Genomic DNA, 17,719 nt, shown 5'->3' with positions numbered 1-17,719 from the left:
CTCCGCAAGCTAGTCCACTCTTTGTTGGATAGCTGTGTATTCACAAGCTGCTTCCTAGCATTCCATGTCAATTTACTATAGTTTTAATTCCCTAGAGTGAACGTGTTGACTAAGTAACCCCAGAATTATTCTACCTAACTAGAAAAATTCTAACTGACCTAGAATCTGTGCCAGAAAAAAAAATATTTTAAGTGTCTATATAAGTGCAGAGGAGGTTTTGTTCACTAAGATTATTTTTTGGGGGTCATCCTCTCCTCTTGCCTTGAGCTTTGACCAGTCCAATTTGTATGCACAAAGTTTTGGTTGGTTACTTTTTATTGCATTCTAGAAGGAACTGGTTTATCACCACTCTCCTCCGTGATCTCAAGTCCCCATCTTTCAAAGATTGTAGGTCTGAGAGTGGGAGAAAAGCTGGGGACAGACACTATCATTTATGACACATTCTAACTAAAGATATTGTCAATCCTGCTTACTCCTTTTCTTAGACAAAGCAAAAAGAATAAGGAAGTTTATAGAAACAGGGTGTTTATGAGAGGAACAAAACTGACTCCATGGAAGTTTATCACATGTTGGGGGATGCTAAACTTGAATACTAATTTCCACATAACAGATCTGTTCCTCAGATTTTTCATTTTGAGAAAGTAATGATCTTTGTTTCCTGGATCACCTCCACCACCATCACCACCACCAAACACCTTGCTTGCTAATTTGTTTGCAGGTCTCTTAGACACATTGACAGTTTGGGTGATTTCACTTGGCAGAAAAAAAAAAATGTAAGCGCTGAAGCTTTTCCTCTAACAAAAATGAGTCTGTTGTGTAATGCTACAGCTGGTTCAGAGTACAGGTGCACGCTCTTGGCTCCTGTTCTGCCCTGAGGAGGCAGAGGGGGTGAGCCCAATCCAGATCAGGTGTGGGGGTGGAGAAACGCTCTCACAGCGGAGCCGCAGTGTTGCAACCTTAGCTCATACCAAATCTCTGGGAGAGTATCTGGCTGCTTGTGTGTCTCTGTCGGTAGCTCCAAGGCCCCCAACTCTCCAGAGTGGGATGTTAATGCTGGGACTGCTCAGAGATCAGCTAGGGAGCTGAAGGAAGTCCAAGAGGCACTTCCGGTCCACGAAGTCTACACAACCTTCTTTGGCTTTCCTGGACCGCAGGCTTCCCACTTGAGACATCAGAGCTGAAGGCTGAAATTCCTCAAGGTAAAAAGACTCCCCTCCCAGTAAATGGACTCCTCCAATGTCCTTACATGATCATTCAGGCACTTTCACTTTTCCATATATAGGAGGCACCTGGGAGCAAGCTGTGACCAGCCGAAGGGAGTGCCACATCTGTACTCCATCCTCTCTCTCTCTCTCTTTGCCCATCCTTACCCTGTTCTCATAAGCTCGTAGTCACTTAGGCAGAAGTCATCCCTGTGACTCTGCCAAAGAGAAGCCTGTTGGCTTTGTAGGGAGAGGGAAAGAGAGAGAGAGAGAGAAAGAGAGAGAGAGAGGAAAAACAAAAGACTACAGGCAAAGTTTCAGCATTGAAGTTGTCACCTTGGAGAAGTGAAGTCGGAAAAAGGTGTGGCACAATGAATGGACCTGTGGATGGCTTGTGTGACCATTCTCTAAGTGAAGAAGGAGCCTTCATGTTCACGTCAGAATCTGTAGGAGAGGGGCATCCAGGTAAGTAGGTTGTCCTGAACTCACAGGCAAGCCTGTCACCCCCAGCCTGTGCCCAGAGAGTCACTTTTACTAGATACATTAAAAAACAAGGTTCATTTGCTGCTGTAGAGCCTTTCTGCAGAGTGTGAGATAGCTATGAAGCTGTCACCCATCTTGAAACCTAGGTCCATGATGCTGCTCACTCAGTGCCTCAGCAACAAGGGCCTGGTTGTAAACTATGTGTGTTAACAGAACTAAGTTAAATAATATATATTGAGTAGAGTGTTCACCTATTATCAATGGCCTATTAAAGTCAATGAAGAGTGGTCCCCAAGCAGGAGCAAGTTCTGCACATAAACCATGCATAGGTTAGAAAGCAATAGCCCTGCATCCTATTGGGCGTTGAGATGGAGCTCCAGATGATGACAAGGATCTCAGAGATGCTTTCTGACATAAGCATAACGTCTTAAAGAGCAGTGGTTCGCAACCTGTGGGTTGAGACTCCTTTAGGGGCCGAATGACCCTTTCACATGGTCACATAAGACCCTCAGAAAACACAGATATTTACATTACAATTCATAGCAGTAGCAACATTAGAGTTGTGAAGTAGCAACAAAAATAATTTTTTGGTTGGGAGTCACCACACCATGAGGATCTGAATTAAAGGGTTGCAGCATTAGGGAGGTTGAGAACTGCTGTAGAGGAACATTGAAGCATTGTTGTGGTCCCTGAGAGGACTGTTCTCAGTGACAGGGCCACAAATAGGTAGTCAGGAGTTCTGATTGTAGGACAGAAGCATCACCCGACAAGACTCGATGGAGGCAATGGCTGGGAAGTGCTCCCACAGTGTGCAATCTGGTAGGTCCTGGTAGAGACTTAATTCTAATGTGTAACAACTTCTTAGGAGGTTCTGCTTCTGTGTTTTGGGAACACCACATTGAGAACCACTGTTCTAGGGGAACTCTGGGGTTCAGCACACTGATTTGAGGACTTAAGCACTTACTCATTTTGAGTGTTTATGGTGTGTGTTGACTTGTCACCAAGTCTAATTTTCCCACCTTACTTCTTTCTTTGAGAAATTTAACTTTGTACCTTGAAACTTGGTTTTGGACTTTTGCGATACTATACCTGTGTGCTTTTATCCCATGGTCCTCAACTGAAGGCAACCCTGGCCCTCTTATTTATGGAGCATTTTGTCATGTCTAGGAACATTTTTTTTTGGTTGTTACTTCCTAGGGCTTAGAGGCAGGATACTCCTTCTGGGTAGAGACAAGGCATGGATCTACTCCCCTCCCCTATGTCTGTGACTGAGGGGGACCTCCTCCCCCTGTATATACTCATAGGGAAGCGGGAGGGAGGGAGGAATGGGAGGATACAAGGGATGGGCTAACAATTGAGATGTAATATGAATAAATTAATAAAATATTTAAAAAAGAAGTTGTATAAAAAAAGACATGGATCTAATAGCTGAGTAGTATTCCATAGTGTAAATGTGCCACAGTTTCTTTATCCATTCTTCAACTGAGGGGCATTTAGGCTGTTTCCAGCTTCTGGTATTACGAAGAAGGCTGCTATGAACATGGTTGAGCATATGTCCTATGGAATACTACTCAGCTATTAAAAACAAGGAAATCCCTAAATTTGTGGAAAAATGGATGGGACTAGAGATGGTCATACTGAGTGAGCTAACCCAGAAGCAGAAAGAATCACATAGTATATAATCACTTATAATTAGGCACTAGCCCAAAAGGCGTATCTCACAAAAGTCTTCACTTACCAGGAGATTGGGATAGATGTGAGGACATCCTACTGAGACTCTAGGTAAGAGAAATATAGGAGATGGGGAAATTGAAGGACCCAGAGGATCTTAGAAACCCACAAGAAGACCCAGGGGGCGTCTGCTCAAACTATTGCACTAACCAAGGACAATACAATAGTAAACATCGAACCCTTACTCTGATCTACCCAATGGACAGGACATTCTCCACAGTTATGTAGAGAGTGGGGACTGACTTTGACATGAACTTTGGTGCTCCATATTTGACCACCTCCCCTTGGTGGGGAGGCCTGGTGGCACTCAAAGAAAAAATAAGCAGGCTACTCAGATGAGACTTGATAGCCTATGACCATATAGTAGGGGAGGAGGTCCCCCTTGGTCATAGACCTAGGGGTGGGGAATAGGGTGAAAGCAGATGGAGGGAGGAATGGGAGGGTACAAGTGATGGGATGGCAATTAAGTTGTAATCTGAATAAATTAATAAAAAAGACATGGATCTAAATATCCCACAATACATGAGAGAGCCCCACAACCAAGAATTATTTGCCCCAAAATATCAATAGTACAGATGTTGAAAAACCTTGGGTCAGATTAATTAGTGTGAGGCTTCCTTTGATGTAAATAGCCATGCTCATCATGTTTCCTTATATGTCAATTTCCAGGTCTATTTATAATCGTAGGTACATCTGTGGCACCTGATACACACTGACACACACTGATACACATTGATACACACCTAATACACATGACACACACTGATACACACCTGATACACACTGATACACACTGGCGGCTCCATAGTTTCCGAAAGTTATCCACATGTTAGAAGAATTTGCTATGCCCAGAGGAAGTGAGTTCTTCCCAGTGTCTACTTGTCCCAAGTGTGGCCTGTTGCACATAGCAGCAATCTATTTAGAGGACAGAGCATAAAAACTTGCCAATCCACTGACTGTTTTTGCATCCTTAATGGTAGCCTATCAGTTTGTCTCATTCACCATTGACTTTCCACTGTAAATTAAATGCCCATGTTGGTTGGTTTCCTCTAAGGCTTGGTGAGCTGCTTGCCATCCCTTGACTGAATGCTCCCAGGTTAGAAAGACAAAGTGACTGTCTCGAGCCTACAGAATGATAGAAGCTTTGGAAGCCTGAGTAGATTTCTTAGAAAGAACCCCTTCCAGGGATGGATGTAGCTCAGTTGTATGGAGCTTGCCTAGCAGGTGCAAGGCCCTAGACTTAATGTCTTTATCCCTGCCCCAAAAAGTTGTTCTTGAACCGTAATCTCAATACTTAGAAGCTGTAGACAGGGGAGTTAAGATGTTACGATTGCCCTTGGCTTTATAGCAAGCTTAAGGTAAACTTTATTGTGTGACCCTCTCAAATATCCCAGACGTGAGGGGGAGGGAGGAAAGAGAGGCAGGTCCTTCAGGGGATTTAGGAATTATTAAGCAGCTATCTTGATGACCTTGCTGGACTCTTTTGCCTACACTCATATTTTCCTGCATAGTGGTGTCTGTGTGAGTTGACCCCTTAAATAGATGGGATTTCTGGATGTCTGTCTGTAGTTAACCTACTAATAGCTTCTAGGCATTTTGACAGGGCAACATTGGCCACTGTGTAATTCTTATCAGGATGTCAGGAGGCCTTTACTGATTGGAGTGGCAGAGGCTATGGACTCACACCTACCTGGATTTAAAGCCAGCGTCCAGCACTGACAGGAGGATGGATAGAAACGCTCCATCATGTATTTCAAAATGGCAAATTTATGTCTTAGTATCTACTTTTGAGAGCTAAACTCTGTGACTCAGGATCTGAATTCTCAAAAGTAATCTACTGGGCTGGAGAGAGGCCCAGTAGTAAGTGTGCTCACTGCTTTTGTAGAAGTCCAGGGTTTGGTTCCTAGCATCCACTTCAGCTTTAGAAGACCAACATTCTCTTCAAGATTCTATGGGCATCTGTGCCCACATGTGCAGATTCTCCTACACAGATTACACACATGCACATATACAATTAAAAATAAATCTTAAAAAAATTCTTATAGGGCAGACTCTCGGGGCACTTTGAGCACTAAGTGAAAGGCAATCTTTGTTAAATGGGAGTCTCTTTTATCTCTTAATTTGTTAGTAGACACATTTTTTTTTGAGACATGGCTTATCTGTGTTGCCCTGGCTGTCCTGGAACTCATTCTGTAGACCAGGCTGGCCTTGAACTCATAGAGATCCACCTGCCTTTGCCTCCCAGGTGCTGGGATTAAAGGCATATGCCACACTTTAACTGTCCAGCTGGTGTGAATTTGTGAGCAATGTTACTTGGTGATCTACATATTAGACCATGTGATTCCTTTAAGGCAAACGACAGACCGATGTCAGTTCCCACCTCTTCCTGACTCTTTGTCAGCCCCATCTTAGCCCCGCTCTTAGGACAGCTGACTTGCAGGAGGCTGAGTAACCAGAGGAGGATTTGAGAGCCCTGTGGTAGTGTTCTGATGAACAACAGTGGTGCCTATGGGTTCCCTCACGGAGTTCTCATGGGTGCTGCCGTCTACCTGGTTTTGTGGGTTGCATCCAATAGATTGCATCTATGGCGCCTACAATAAGGCATTTGTCTGGTTTTAGGACTTAGTACCTAATCTTACTGATGGTATGAAGGAGTTTAGTCTATATCCATAACTTTTTCAGATGTGAGGATTAGTCAATAGGTTTGGCAAATGAAAGCCTTTTTAATTATAATGTGATAGAGAACTGCTTAGATTCTCAGAAGAGCTGGCTTCGAAATGTATTCTCCTTTCAAGGAATTCTATGACTTTATGTAATGCATGCCATCCAAAATGAGGTAGATATTAGAAGAAATTAAGAGTTCAAAATATTTTTCATTTCTGGGGGCTCATGAAGCCTCACACCTAGCCAAGGAGTTATTGTCATGGCCCTTAATGGCTGCTAAGGGAGGGAAGGTCACTTGCTTCTGTGGTATAGCCCACTGGCAAGTCTGTCATGCTTTGGTAAATAGCACCACATCCACGCTCATGCAGGCAACCCCAGTGGAACTCAGTGGGTCATCAAAACAAAACAACAAAGTAGGGGAGGGACCTAACAAAAAGGCTCAAAAGGGATGGAGGGGAGTAAGAGGGCAATAGGGATTGGATATGATCAACGTATACCATGTACATATATGAAGCTATCTAAGAGTAAGTAAAACATTCAAAATCTACAAAAGGACTCATCTGACAAAATGTTTATCACTTCTAATATTTAAGAAAATAGCCTTTAAAAAAATCTTCACTAGGTGGATTTGATAGGCTGACTGATACGATATCTAATTATTTTAGCTTTTAAGTTTGCCGTGCTTAACAAATGTGTAGCTTGTTACACTTCATATTTGTTTTTCTCCAGATAAGATCTGTGACCAGATTAGTGATGCAGTGCTGGATGCCCACCTCAAGCAAGACCCCAATGCCAAGGTGGCCTGTGGTAAGAGACACATTCTCTTCTTGCTGGAGACCTGAGAATGTTGGACAGAGCAGTTCATGGTGGATATAAAATCACAAAGTGATACTCAAGTCCAAAGTCAATGTCCTCCTGTCTACCGATTTCTTCTTTATGTGACCTTCCTATGTTGTATCAGGGAGGACGTCATTTCTAACCATGAAACTAGAGTCATGTCAACTAGGGTTTGACATTAGATGTCATCACCACCATAACTAGCAGAGGGCTGGGTAGGGACATGGCCTCCCTACCACAGGTTTCACTGGGGGTTAGGGGGGACTTTCTATGTTCTTGGGTGAGTCCTTCAGAGGAAGTGAAATGTCAAGCTGCTTGAGGCTCTCAAGAAGCTCATTTGATGGCTGTGCATGCCTGGATCCTCTGATTTCCTTCCCTAGTTTGTGGTATGCCTTACATGTTAAAATAATTTATGCATCCTATTTACTTGCAACAAAGAACAACAGTTCCATTAACTGTCCAGAACCAAACCAACAACTTTCCAGAGGGTCGTCAGTGTTGAGTGAAGCCCTGAGGCCCTTGTCCACACCCATGCCCTCCAATGTTTCCTGGAGTCCATGTAGGCAAAGCACCTTGACTGATGTTTGCGGGATGAGCTCTCCAGCACTGAGTCTTTGCCTGACAGGAAGCCTTAGCACACAACATAGCCCATGACTCCAGAGCACAGAAGGGCCAACCTCTGACCTCAATAATGGGGACATAGTGCTGGTTGCACCAGAATCTTTGCCATAGCTTATGCTGTAGGAGGCCTCAGTGTGGAGAGCAGCATTCACTGTCAGTGTCTGCGCTGTGTCCTGTCCTCTGTACAGACCTTTCTCCCTTCTCTGGAGGCATCTCAACTATGTCATGGACATCAGGTCCTCATGCTACTCTGGGGGTAGATCTCACCCTGATAGCTTTGAAACAAAGAGTGACATTTTCTGGAAGATCTGGGCACACTTTGTCCACACCAACTTCTTAGCTAAGGGTCTTGATCCTGTTCTTAATGATTCCACAAGAGTCTCTCGCAGTAGATATTTACACAATTCCAGTTTTTAAAGAAAAACTCCTTTTGGGAAAGTTGGTATGTCTTGATCCTTGGATCAGGATCCCACTTGTTCTGACATCATGGTGTGTGTGTGTGTGTGTGTGTGTGTGTGTGTGTGTGTGTGTGTGTGTGTACTCATGCACGCATTCATGTGTGTGTTAGGAGAGGATGCGCCATATGCATTCAGCATGTTAATTATGAAAGCCACATTACTGGAGACAGCTTCATTAGGTTGTCCAAGATAACGGAAGCAGTAAGTACTTTGCACAAAACTCAAATACAACTCCTTCTTTCCAAAGCTTCTTTGTTCCACAGCACTTGAAGATGTTTAGTGGTTAGTGCTGGGGTTGCTCTTTTTGTTGGCAGCTATTCTTTCTTAGAAACTACTCCACCTGAAGTCCCGAATGAGCCTTTTCATCTCCACCTTGAGATGTCTAGACACTTGAGCTTCTGGCCCATGACTGCTACCTACCCTTTTTCCTTTACAGAGACAGTATGCAAGACAGGGATGGTGCTGCTGTGTGGGGAGATCACCTCAGTGGCCATGATTGACTACCAGCGGGTGGTGAGAGACACCATCAAGCACATTGGCTATGACGACTCTGCCAAGGGTAAGGATGCGCTTGCTGGGTCTGTGTGCATGTAGGTCTAGTAGAGAGGTCTAGTGGATCCACCTCTTATATGAAGTCAAATCTGATCCTTCAGTTTTAAAGAAATGCACATCCTGTCAGGAGGGCAAACAGCCTTAGAGCAAGGTCTGGCCATCTTCTCTGGAGGACTGCAGCTGGGTGGGGCCAGCATGTACCCACCCACTATTGACAACTCTCATTTAAGACCCTGCCTTCCTGGTGCTGGTGGAGGTTTTGGATGAAGCTCCTAATGAAGGGGGTGCTGTCCTGGAGTGACAACATGCTCCATGTCATCTGACTTCATCATTCCAGAAACCTTGTGTGCTTTTTATGCAAAGGAAGATATCCTGGTCTAGAGTATGAACACAGTGAGACGCCACAGGGTGGGTGCTCCTGTACTTCCCACTGAGCTACAGTGCATTCATTTTCAAGCAGCTGGGCCTGATCACAGGTGAAGGAGACAGTGAAACCTAGGTTGGCACCTATGCCAGGTGGTGAAAGAACAGAGACCCAGAGAAGAAATTCAGGCCAGGCAAAGACGTGAGGAGACCAGGAAGCACCAGGTAATGGAAACAGAACGAGGGCTTCCCAGCAGATGGCACTGCTTATGCCTGGGCAGACCAGGGAACAGCCAAGCCTGGGGATGCCACGGAAGACCCAGGGCATGGGCACCTGTTTGCACAGACATTTTGGTGGGTTTTCCATTGCCTTTTATCCTTACCAGCTTCCTGGATAGGGCTCGGACGCAACTTTGTCATGGTTCTACTATAGCCTCTAGCAATAGAGATTCATGTCATTTCATTTTTAATTTTTTCAGATTAATTTATTTTAAAACATTCCCCTTTTGAGTCTTTCAGTTTCCAGAGGTCATTGTGAGACCATTGCGTTGACCTTGAGCAATCATGAGAAAGACCTCTCCTTTGGGCATGGGTGTGTTTTAGGATGGCTGACAAGAGAAACGGTGCATGCAAGCTTATTTTCCCCTTCAGGCATGTGGGCTTCATGGAAGAAACTCGTCACCCCGGAGAACAGTGTTTTGAGATGTTACCATGTGTAGCCTTTTCCCATGGCACTTCAAGAAGTCAGTTTATTTATACACATCTAGATATTACGCAAGACCCCACCTTGCATTAGCTAACAAAGAAACTTCCCATGAGGCAATGTTCTCTGGAACTGGCTGAGTGACAGAGCCCAGTTCTGGCTAAATTGAACTCGATTAGCACTGGGAAGATGTATTATTTAGACTCAATGATAAGGCAAAATAGGAAAGTCTTAATGCACATAGCAGAGCCCTTTGCCACTTTTCTAAGGAAAATTCATTGATTTCTACACCAAAAAAATTCAGTGTGGAATGGTGGGGGTGAGGGAGAGGGAAAGACCAAAGATGACCATCTGGTTGGAGTAGAGGAACTTCTTGGCCTCAGGTGACCCACTGTGAGGTGTTCTGTGTGAATCTGCTTTCACCTTATGCAATAATGGAGTAAAATTGCATGAGTAAATGTTCAAGGACGCTAACTGGGAGCTAGTCAAGTTTGGATGTGTGGGCAGGAGCCACAGGGGGAACATTCTATCCAGAGATACCTAGGGGAGGCGGAAAAGTACATATTGCTTTAGGCTAGGCCTAGGTTTGTTGTCTAAAGGTGTTCTCGCTCCCTGACAGGGGTTGCTACTAGTGAGGCCTCCTGGAGCTAGCACCCTTCATGCCACAAGTGGGCCCCCAACTCTGTACTGCAGTTTTACTGAGGGAGCCTTGGCCCCAGAGGTATAGCTTTGCCATAGGACCCCAGCTCTAGAAATCTTTCTAGATGATTTACATACATGGTACTTACTATTCAGGATGGGCTTACACACACACACACACAGATAAGGCATATAGTTGGGCTTCTAAGTGACAACATTGGAAAGACTCTTGGTTTCAATCACTGCAGTGATATTCTCTCTTTTCTTCCCTCCCTCTCTCTGTGTAGACTCTGCTGGCCTGGACTAGGCTGGCCTTGAATTCACAGAGATCTGCCTGCCTTACCCCCCCAGAGCACTGGGGTTACAGGCATGCACCACTGTGCCTGGCTGTGCTTTTATTTTCAAATGGGGTTGTGGAAGGTTCCTCTGGAACACCCAAGGGAGCAAGGCCATATGTTGCATACCTACTCATTAGAGTGTCCTTGGTGCTGTATGGTTTGTGTTATTGCTGTGGGTTGTCACATTTCTGTGCAGGACATACTTTTTAAACCAAGGTGTAGTTTAATACAATAAAACATATCACAGAGAATCTTCTCTTTTAAGAGAGTTCTACATGAACATGGAGGCAAATATGAAGTCTTCCAACATCCCAGGCCTCAGAGGTGAACCAGAGGTCACCTCGCCTAACACTAAATGTCACATCAGTGACTGAGAAGTCCACCAAGAAACATATAGTCCTGTCTTGACACATGTCCCCACTTGGCTTGCTTCTGCCCAGGCTTCGACTTCAAGACCTGCAATGTGCTAGTGGCTCTGGAGCAACAGTCCCCAGATATTGCCCAATGTGTCCATCTAGACAGAAATGAGGAGGATGTCGGTGCAGGGGACCAGGTAAATCACCACTGTGAGGGGTGGACCAGGGCGGGCTGTTTGCATTGAGTTATGATCTGCGAAGAGAAGCCAGCTGGGTGGCCTCATCATGCTAGAGATCTGAAGAGGCTACACCTGCTGTATAAAAGCCTGGCAGCAACGGCAGGCTGTATAGTAGAAGGCCGTACTTGCTGGTGACAGGACATAGGCTTGTCTCCTCCTTCCAGAGTGGTGGTGGGGTCAGAGGCAACATCTCAATGTCTTCCCCTTCTAAAATGCCCAGAGCAAAATGTTCTGTGGGGGTACCCCACAACTGTCGAAGCACCAAACAAAGTATGAGACTTGGGGACTGTTGCTTCCTTGAGCTCTAAGGCAGGTGTCCACTCCAGGGTCTGATGTTCGGCTATGCCACTGACGAGACAGAAGAATGTATGCCTCTCACCATTATTCTTGCTCACAAACTCAACACCCGGATGGCAGATCTGAGGCGCTCTGGTGTCCTTCCCTGGCTGAGACCTGATTCTAAAACCCAGGTGAGCCACATCCATCAGCTGCAGACCTCCCTACGAGGAACTTCAAGTATACCAAACCAGCTTAGCTCTAGCCACATTTTCCCCACTTAATACATATTTATTGTCATTTGTCATAATGCCTTTTTAAAAAATTGTTGTTATTTTTTTGAGAGAAGGTTTCTCTGTGTAGCCCTGGCTATCTCGGAACTCACTCAGGCTGGCCTCAAACTCAGAGATTTGTCTACTTCTGCTGGGATTAAAGGCATGTGCCACCACCACCCGATGCCATGGTGCTTGTGAAATATCTATATTTATTTTATTTTAATTTATTCTTTTATGATTTCACAATGCATACACACAATGCACGTGCATGCGCGCACACACACACACACACATACACACACACACTTGATTATATACCCTTTTATCATCCCTTGTCTCCCTCCCACTTCCATCAGCCACACTTTCCAATTCTTAATGCTCATCAAATTTTATTATGAAATGTGCAAAAAAATCAGACAGGTTTAAAAAATAATTGTGTCTCTTTTTTTGTTAGCATATGTAGACTCTGATGGTTTTTTAAACCCCTGCTATACACTTCTTCACCAGTTTCAGACATGGTGGTCCCTGCCTTTATGTGCACACAGGTCTTCCCACCATGAGCAGGCTGTCTCTCTAGGGTCCCTTTCCTTATATTTATTTCTTATAAAATGCTTTACCCCTGACATGTCCAGTTTTAGCCCTATGGGTCCTGATCTCCTTGCCCCTGTCATGTTGAAACCCATTTCTATTTAAAGGGCAGTGATGACACAAGCACTAGCACACATGGAGGCCCCCTGGCACTCATTAGTCTCCTGGTGGCCTTTGGCCAATGTCTGCCTGCCCTGGCTTCTTTTCCATGTCCCAAAGTGTGATGCCTTAAGGTCTTGGTACATCTTCCCCGACATGTTTTCTCCACTTCTCCTCACAATTGGCTCCTAAGTCTTCCAACAACTCTAGTCCCTCCAAATCAGCAGCCCCATTTCTTACGTACTTGGCAAGCTGTGTCCTGAAAGCCTGCCATATGCTGCTCACTGCCACCTTTCACTCAGCTGAGGACTGGGTGGAGCACATGTTCCCCAGTTCTGCTTGGTGCCATCTGTCTCCACGGTACCAGTATCCCATGTTTCCCCAGATGAGCATCCGTCTCTCTGCAGCCCAGCCTTTCCTGGACTGGTCCCCTCTTGTCCAAGCCAGCAACAGTGTTCTATGCCCCACAAAGGCTCTCCTTGCCTGAGAACTGCAGTAAACTTGTCCTCATCTTTATCTTCACCATCTTTAGAATTTTCTGAGTTTCTACTTTCTATGAGTGGAGAGCAGGATCCACTTGCCATTCCAGCATTCAGACCTTTATGGTATTCCTCCGTAACTGTCCTCTGTCTTCCCCTTTCTTGGCATCTCCAATACACTGTCATCATTCCATTTACACTCCATCCTTTATTTGGGCTTCTTCTCTGGGGACCGCAAAGCTCATATCCCTGTGAAGGCCACTTTTGCCCCCCCCCCCCAACCAGACTGGTCTTTCCTTTTTCCTGCACTTGTAATTGGTGCACATGCTTTTATGGCTCAGTGTGGTACATGTAGCCCTGTCCAGTTATTTCAGTTACCCAGATACATACCTTCTCTCTGGGCAGAGGTCTCATACTGGCTCCAGCAAGTGAGTGTGCTTATGGCCCCAATAGAACGTTTTGTTGGGACTTCCCTGTGCTATTTGTATGACTTCCCAGGTGGGGATGGGGCCACCAGCATCTCTCAGGCATTGGTGGAGGTTATGGGACAGGAAAGCTAACATGTAGACTGTGGGGGTACCAAAAGAAAGGTCTCATAAATGTGGGGCACTACAGGAAAGAAAACCCCAGAGCAGGTGTGGGAAGAAGACAACAATGTCTCCTGAACTTTCCTTTCTGTCCTTTAAGAGGGGGTCAGAAGGAATGCTTTGAGCGACTGCAGCTGCAATAGAAAAGGCCTCATTCATGTCCTCTGCATAAGAGGCTCCCAAGTTTCAGGAGCACTGAGTTCTAGTAGGACTCCCCTTTCTGAGAGGATGCATTGAGTCTCCATAAGCTGCCAATATATATGCCTGTCATAGGGTGGGGGGCATGAGCCACTGCCCAGTTGTCTCCTTTGCCTCTATGCAGGGAGTACTGTGCCAGGAAGGTAGCTGGCCTCCTCCTCTGCAGCCTCTTTGTGAAGGATTTCCATTGTCACCTGTGTTGACCGTGACCAGGATGAGTCTTTCCACCTGAACAAATTGCTGCTGCTGATACTGAGAATCAGGGCCAGCAATCCAGTGGCTATTTTTGTACCAGGTCAGAGCTCTGTTTTCCATAGTGTATTTTTCCCCATATCTGCTGACATGAGGAGATAAGAGCAGAGCTCGGGCCCTATGCTCTGCCACCCTCGTTCCAGGAGTTCTGTAAAGACGCAGTGTGGCATTTGCCTGGTAGGGAGAGAGACAATACGGCTCAGTGGAAAACATCCAGGTTGGGGCATTACCTCAAGACCAAGCCTCCTCCTAAGACTTCATAAGATAACTGATCCTAGAGCCTGCCATGGGTCTCTTCGCTTGGGGGTCCCCAAACCCTTCTCTACCCCCCCCCTTGTGGAGTCCTATGTTTGGATAATTCTTATCTGTGGACAGTGTAGGATGTAAGAGTCAGATGGTAGATGGCCAGGGCCCTTTCTCTTCCTCTGGATGTCTCTCTGTTGCTTTTTGGGCCAGCAGGACACAGGGCAGAAGTCTGATATGTACCCCACTGGCTGTACTAGATCTAAGCTGAAAGGCTGAAAAGTGATGGATGACTTTGGATAATTGTTTAAGGCACCTTGGGCTGGCAGAAATCTTATTTCACCACAGCGAGGCACTGCTTGCTGCAGGGGCCTAACTGAACCCTAGGATAGAAGGTTGTTCTATGCCATCCTGTAAGCCAGCCAGACCCCTACTTAGGTATTTAGCAGAGGCACACTGCTGCAAGCATCTCATGTCCCTAAACTCTGCTGATACTGCTCTGATAGGTACATACTGTCCTAGGCTGTATGGATCCAGAAGCCCAGCATATGGTTAATGGCCTTAAGTAGCAACGTGCTATACAGAGCCTTGGCTATAAATCTCTGGGTCAGACCTCAGCTCTTGTGTGTGATCTTCACCAAGGTGTTTGCACTCTGGAACCTAAGCTTTGTTGTCTTTAGAATGGACAGCAATGGCTACCAATCCTTGGCATGGCTTCTAGCACACACAGTTTGTTCACCCATTGCTGCTTTCTTAATAATCCTCATCTGCTGCTCCCCCTAACCCTTCTATTTTTCAAACTCAGGGGGACCTACCTGCTTTTCCATGCCATGTAACATATCAGATGTCTGTGCCCAATGAGACTTCACTGGCGGACTGAGTCTCTAAAGAGCATTTTGTCCATGCTTCGGCGAGAGTGACAAGCTTTGGCTCAGCCTGGGCAAGGTCTGGCTCTTGGGCTTTTCACAAACTGGCTGTGTGATGCAAATAAACTCTGGTCTCTTAGTTTATGTCATTTGTATAGTGGGGGTCATAATACCTCCTCACTGTGATGTCTTAGATGTTGATTGGTGATATACAGGATGGGACAGAACTGTACATGGTCGTGGTGAGTGTTTGAGGGGTTTCCATGGTTTGCCCTGCCCAGACCTTGTAAGCACGATCCTGGCCCCAACCCAAGTGTGCACCACTTTACCTTCTTTTGGCGAAGCACCAAAGCTTTCTGCCCTTCTAGCCTAACTGCCATGTACTAGAGTCTCATTCAGTCTCTATAGCTGGCAAAATCTGCTGGTCCCAATGTACTTCCAGGGCCATCCACTGAGGATGGAGGGCCACTTCTCTGTCTCTCAGAGGCTCTACCTGCCAACAAATAAAGCCTTGTCTAGAGATCCTTCTTGGTCCTTCACATTCTAAGACCAAGGTATCCTTGTCTCTGCCAATGATGGGTCGCTTGCGAATTCCTGTGTTCCCCTATAAAAGTAGGGGAAGTCCATGGGAAATGGCAAGAGGGTTTTGGACAGAGAGGGTAATTGGCACTACCAATCTCTGAGATAGAAGGAGAGGAGTTGAAAGATAGTGCCATGTATGTGTTCCTTACGCTGTCATTCGCAGTACTGAGCACATTAACAAATATAAGAATGTGTCATATTGAGGTGGGTGGTGGTGGCGTATGCCTTTAATCCCATCACTCGGGAGGCAGAAGCAGGCAGATCTTTATGAGTTGGAGACCAGCCTGGTGTACAAAGCAAGTCTAGGATAGCCAAGACTACACAGAGAAAGCCTGTATCGAAGAATGTGTCATATTAACTCCCCAAAAGAGCCCTTAAAGACAAGGAGACTCTCTTGGTCCCTCAGGAGCTCAGCCTGCCTCCTAGGCATCTGTGCCTGGGAACCATGTGCTCAGGCCTGGGCCTCACAATGTCTCCCCCGATGGACAGGTAACCGTTCAGTACATGCAGGATAATGGTGCCGTCATCCCTGTGCGCATCCACACCATCGTCATCTCTGTGCAACACAACGAAGACATAACACTGGAGGCCATGCGAGAGGCCCTGAAGGAGCAGGTGATCAAAGCTGTGGTGCCAGCCAAGTACCTGGATGAAAATACCATCTACCACCTGCAGCCAAGTGGGCGGTTCGTCATCGGAGGTCCACAGGTGTGCGTTTGTCTCCAGATAAGGCCCTGTTGCTGGGTCTTGGTGAAGAGGTTGCCTGTGTCTCAGAGTACACAGATGACAAGATGTGGTTCTGGGTAGCCCAGCAGTGTTTGACCATGAACTAAATGTGCCCAGTGAATGTTGGCCTATACTGAAGACCTTCTGTATATCTGTCAATATGTAAAAAGGGGGACAGGGCCATAGGAGTCTCCCACTTAGCGCTGACAAGCTCTCATTCCAAATGCCATCATGCCTACCCACAGCCACCATCACCTTGGTCAGGCACTCACTTATCTCTCCAGCGTTTGCTCGCGCCTGCCTTCCCTAGGCAGCACTTGCTGGATATTTGCTATGGAGGTCTCTAGCTATTATTTGCAGGATGGCAGAGTTGGGTTTTACTAGAAGGTACACCTGTGGCTCCTTTCTCCCATATGCACACAAGACTGGTGAGGTGGGGATTGGCAGAGCTGAGGGTGTTGTCAGCCACAAAGTTGAGTGGCAATAACAGGTTCTGTGATCAAATAGCGTGGGTATCAGGCAGAAAGAAAGGTTAAAGTCCCTGTTTTCTGGAAGGATATCTTGAAGTCTAGCTAGGTAAGTGTGAAGGGTGGATCTCTAGATAGGATGAGAGCAACAGTATTCTCCCCAGATTGTGAAATGCAGCTCCTTTTTGAGGTGTTTTCCTGAACTGCTACACAGAGCCCACTTATGAAGGGAGAGATATGGCTGTCCTGGTCAGGACCACAGCCCCGGGTTGTACTTACTGCAGTATAATACCTGCCACAGTTTCTTATGGACGGCCTCTTAGGATGGACTCAAAAGTGAGAGCATGACCCCAGATGACCTCTGGCCCATCCTCTGAACTCTCCAATGAGGCTTTGGCAGGTTGCCTGATTTACATCTGGCCAATGCCAGGACTGGGATAAGAGAACTTGTGATTTGTGCCTGATGAAAAGGGGCCTTTGAGACCGCCTGTCCGTGGCTCACCGGCTCTCATCTTTTTTCCGTCTGTCTCGTCCTGCAGGGGGATGCAGGTGTCACAGGCCGCAAGATTATTGTGGACACGTATGGAGGCTGGGGTGCTCATGGTGGAGGTGCCTTCTCTGGAAAGGACTACACCAAAGTGGACCGCTCAGCAGCTTATGCTGCCCGCTGGGTGGCCAAGTCCCTGGTAAAGGCTGGCCTCTGCCGGCGAGTGCTCGTCCAGGTGGGTTGCCCCCATCTACACTGATGCTTCCTGTTCTTGCCAAAGGCTCCAGCTCAGCCCAGAGTAAGGAGATGCTGGCCCAGTGGAAAGCCCTCCTTTTGTCATTGGTTGGAACTCTGCATATATTACGTTGGCGACTATGGCTGGAGCCCTGGCAAACTAGGGAAGGAGAG

The 17,719-nt window shown here is 46.3% G+C and overlaps 1 protein-coding gene across 1 annotated transcript in view; it reads left to right on the top strand.

The window, feature by feature from the left end:
- Positions 1-907: 907 nt before the first annotated feature.
- The window catches only part of MAT1A (methionine adenosyltransferase 1A), a 19,129-nt gene continuing 2,317 nt past the window's right edge, over positions 908-17,719 (top strand). The window contains exons 1-8 of the mRNA XM_084795879.1: positions 908-1,199; positions 1,283-1,667; positions 6,810-6,887; positions 8,433-8,555; positions 11,032-11,144; positions 11,513-11,656; positions 16,121-16,339; positions 17,364-17,546. Of these exons, the coding sequence (XP_084652005.1) occupies positions 1,574-1,667; positions 6,810-6,887; positions 8,433-8,555; positions 11,032-11,144; positions 11,513-11,656; positions 16,121-16,339; positions 17,364-17,546 (954 nt within the window). The 5' untranslated portion in view covers positions 908-1,199; positions 1,283-1,573. The remainder of the gene's footprint in view (positions 1,200-1,282; positions 1,668-6,809; positions 6,888-8,432; positions 8,556-11,031; positions 11,145-11,512; positions 11,657-16,120; positions 16,340-17,363; positions 17,547-17,719) is intronic.

Source organism: Acomys minous, assembly GCF_964271855.1.
Source record: "Acomys minous genome assembly, chromosome: 9".
Classification (NCBI taxonomy): domain Eukaryota; kingdom Metazoa; phylum Chordata; class Mammalia; order Rodentia; family Muridae; genus Acomys; species Acomys minous.
Note: the sequence above shows the minus strand (reverse complement) of the source record. Positions and strands in the feature narration are given on the sequence as shown.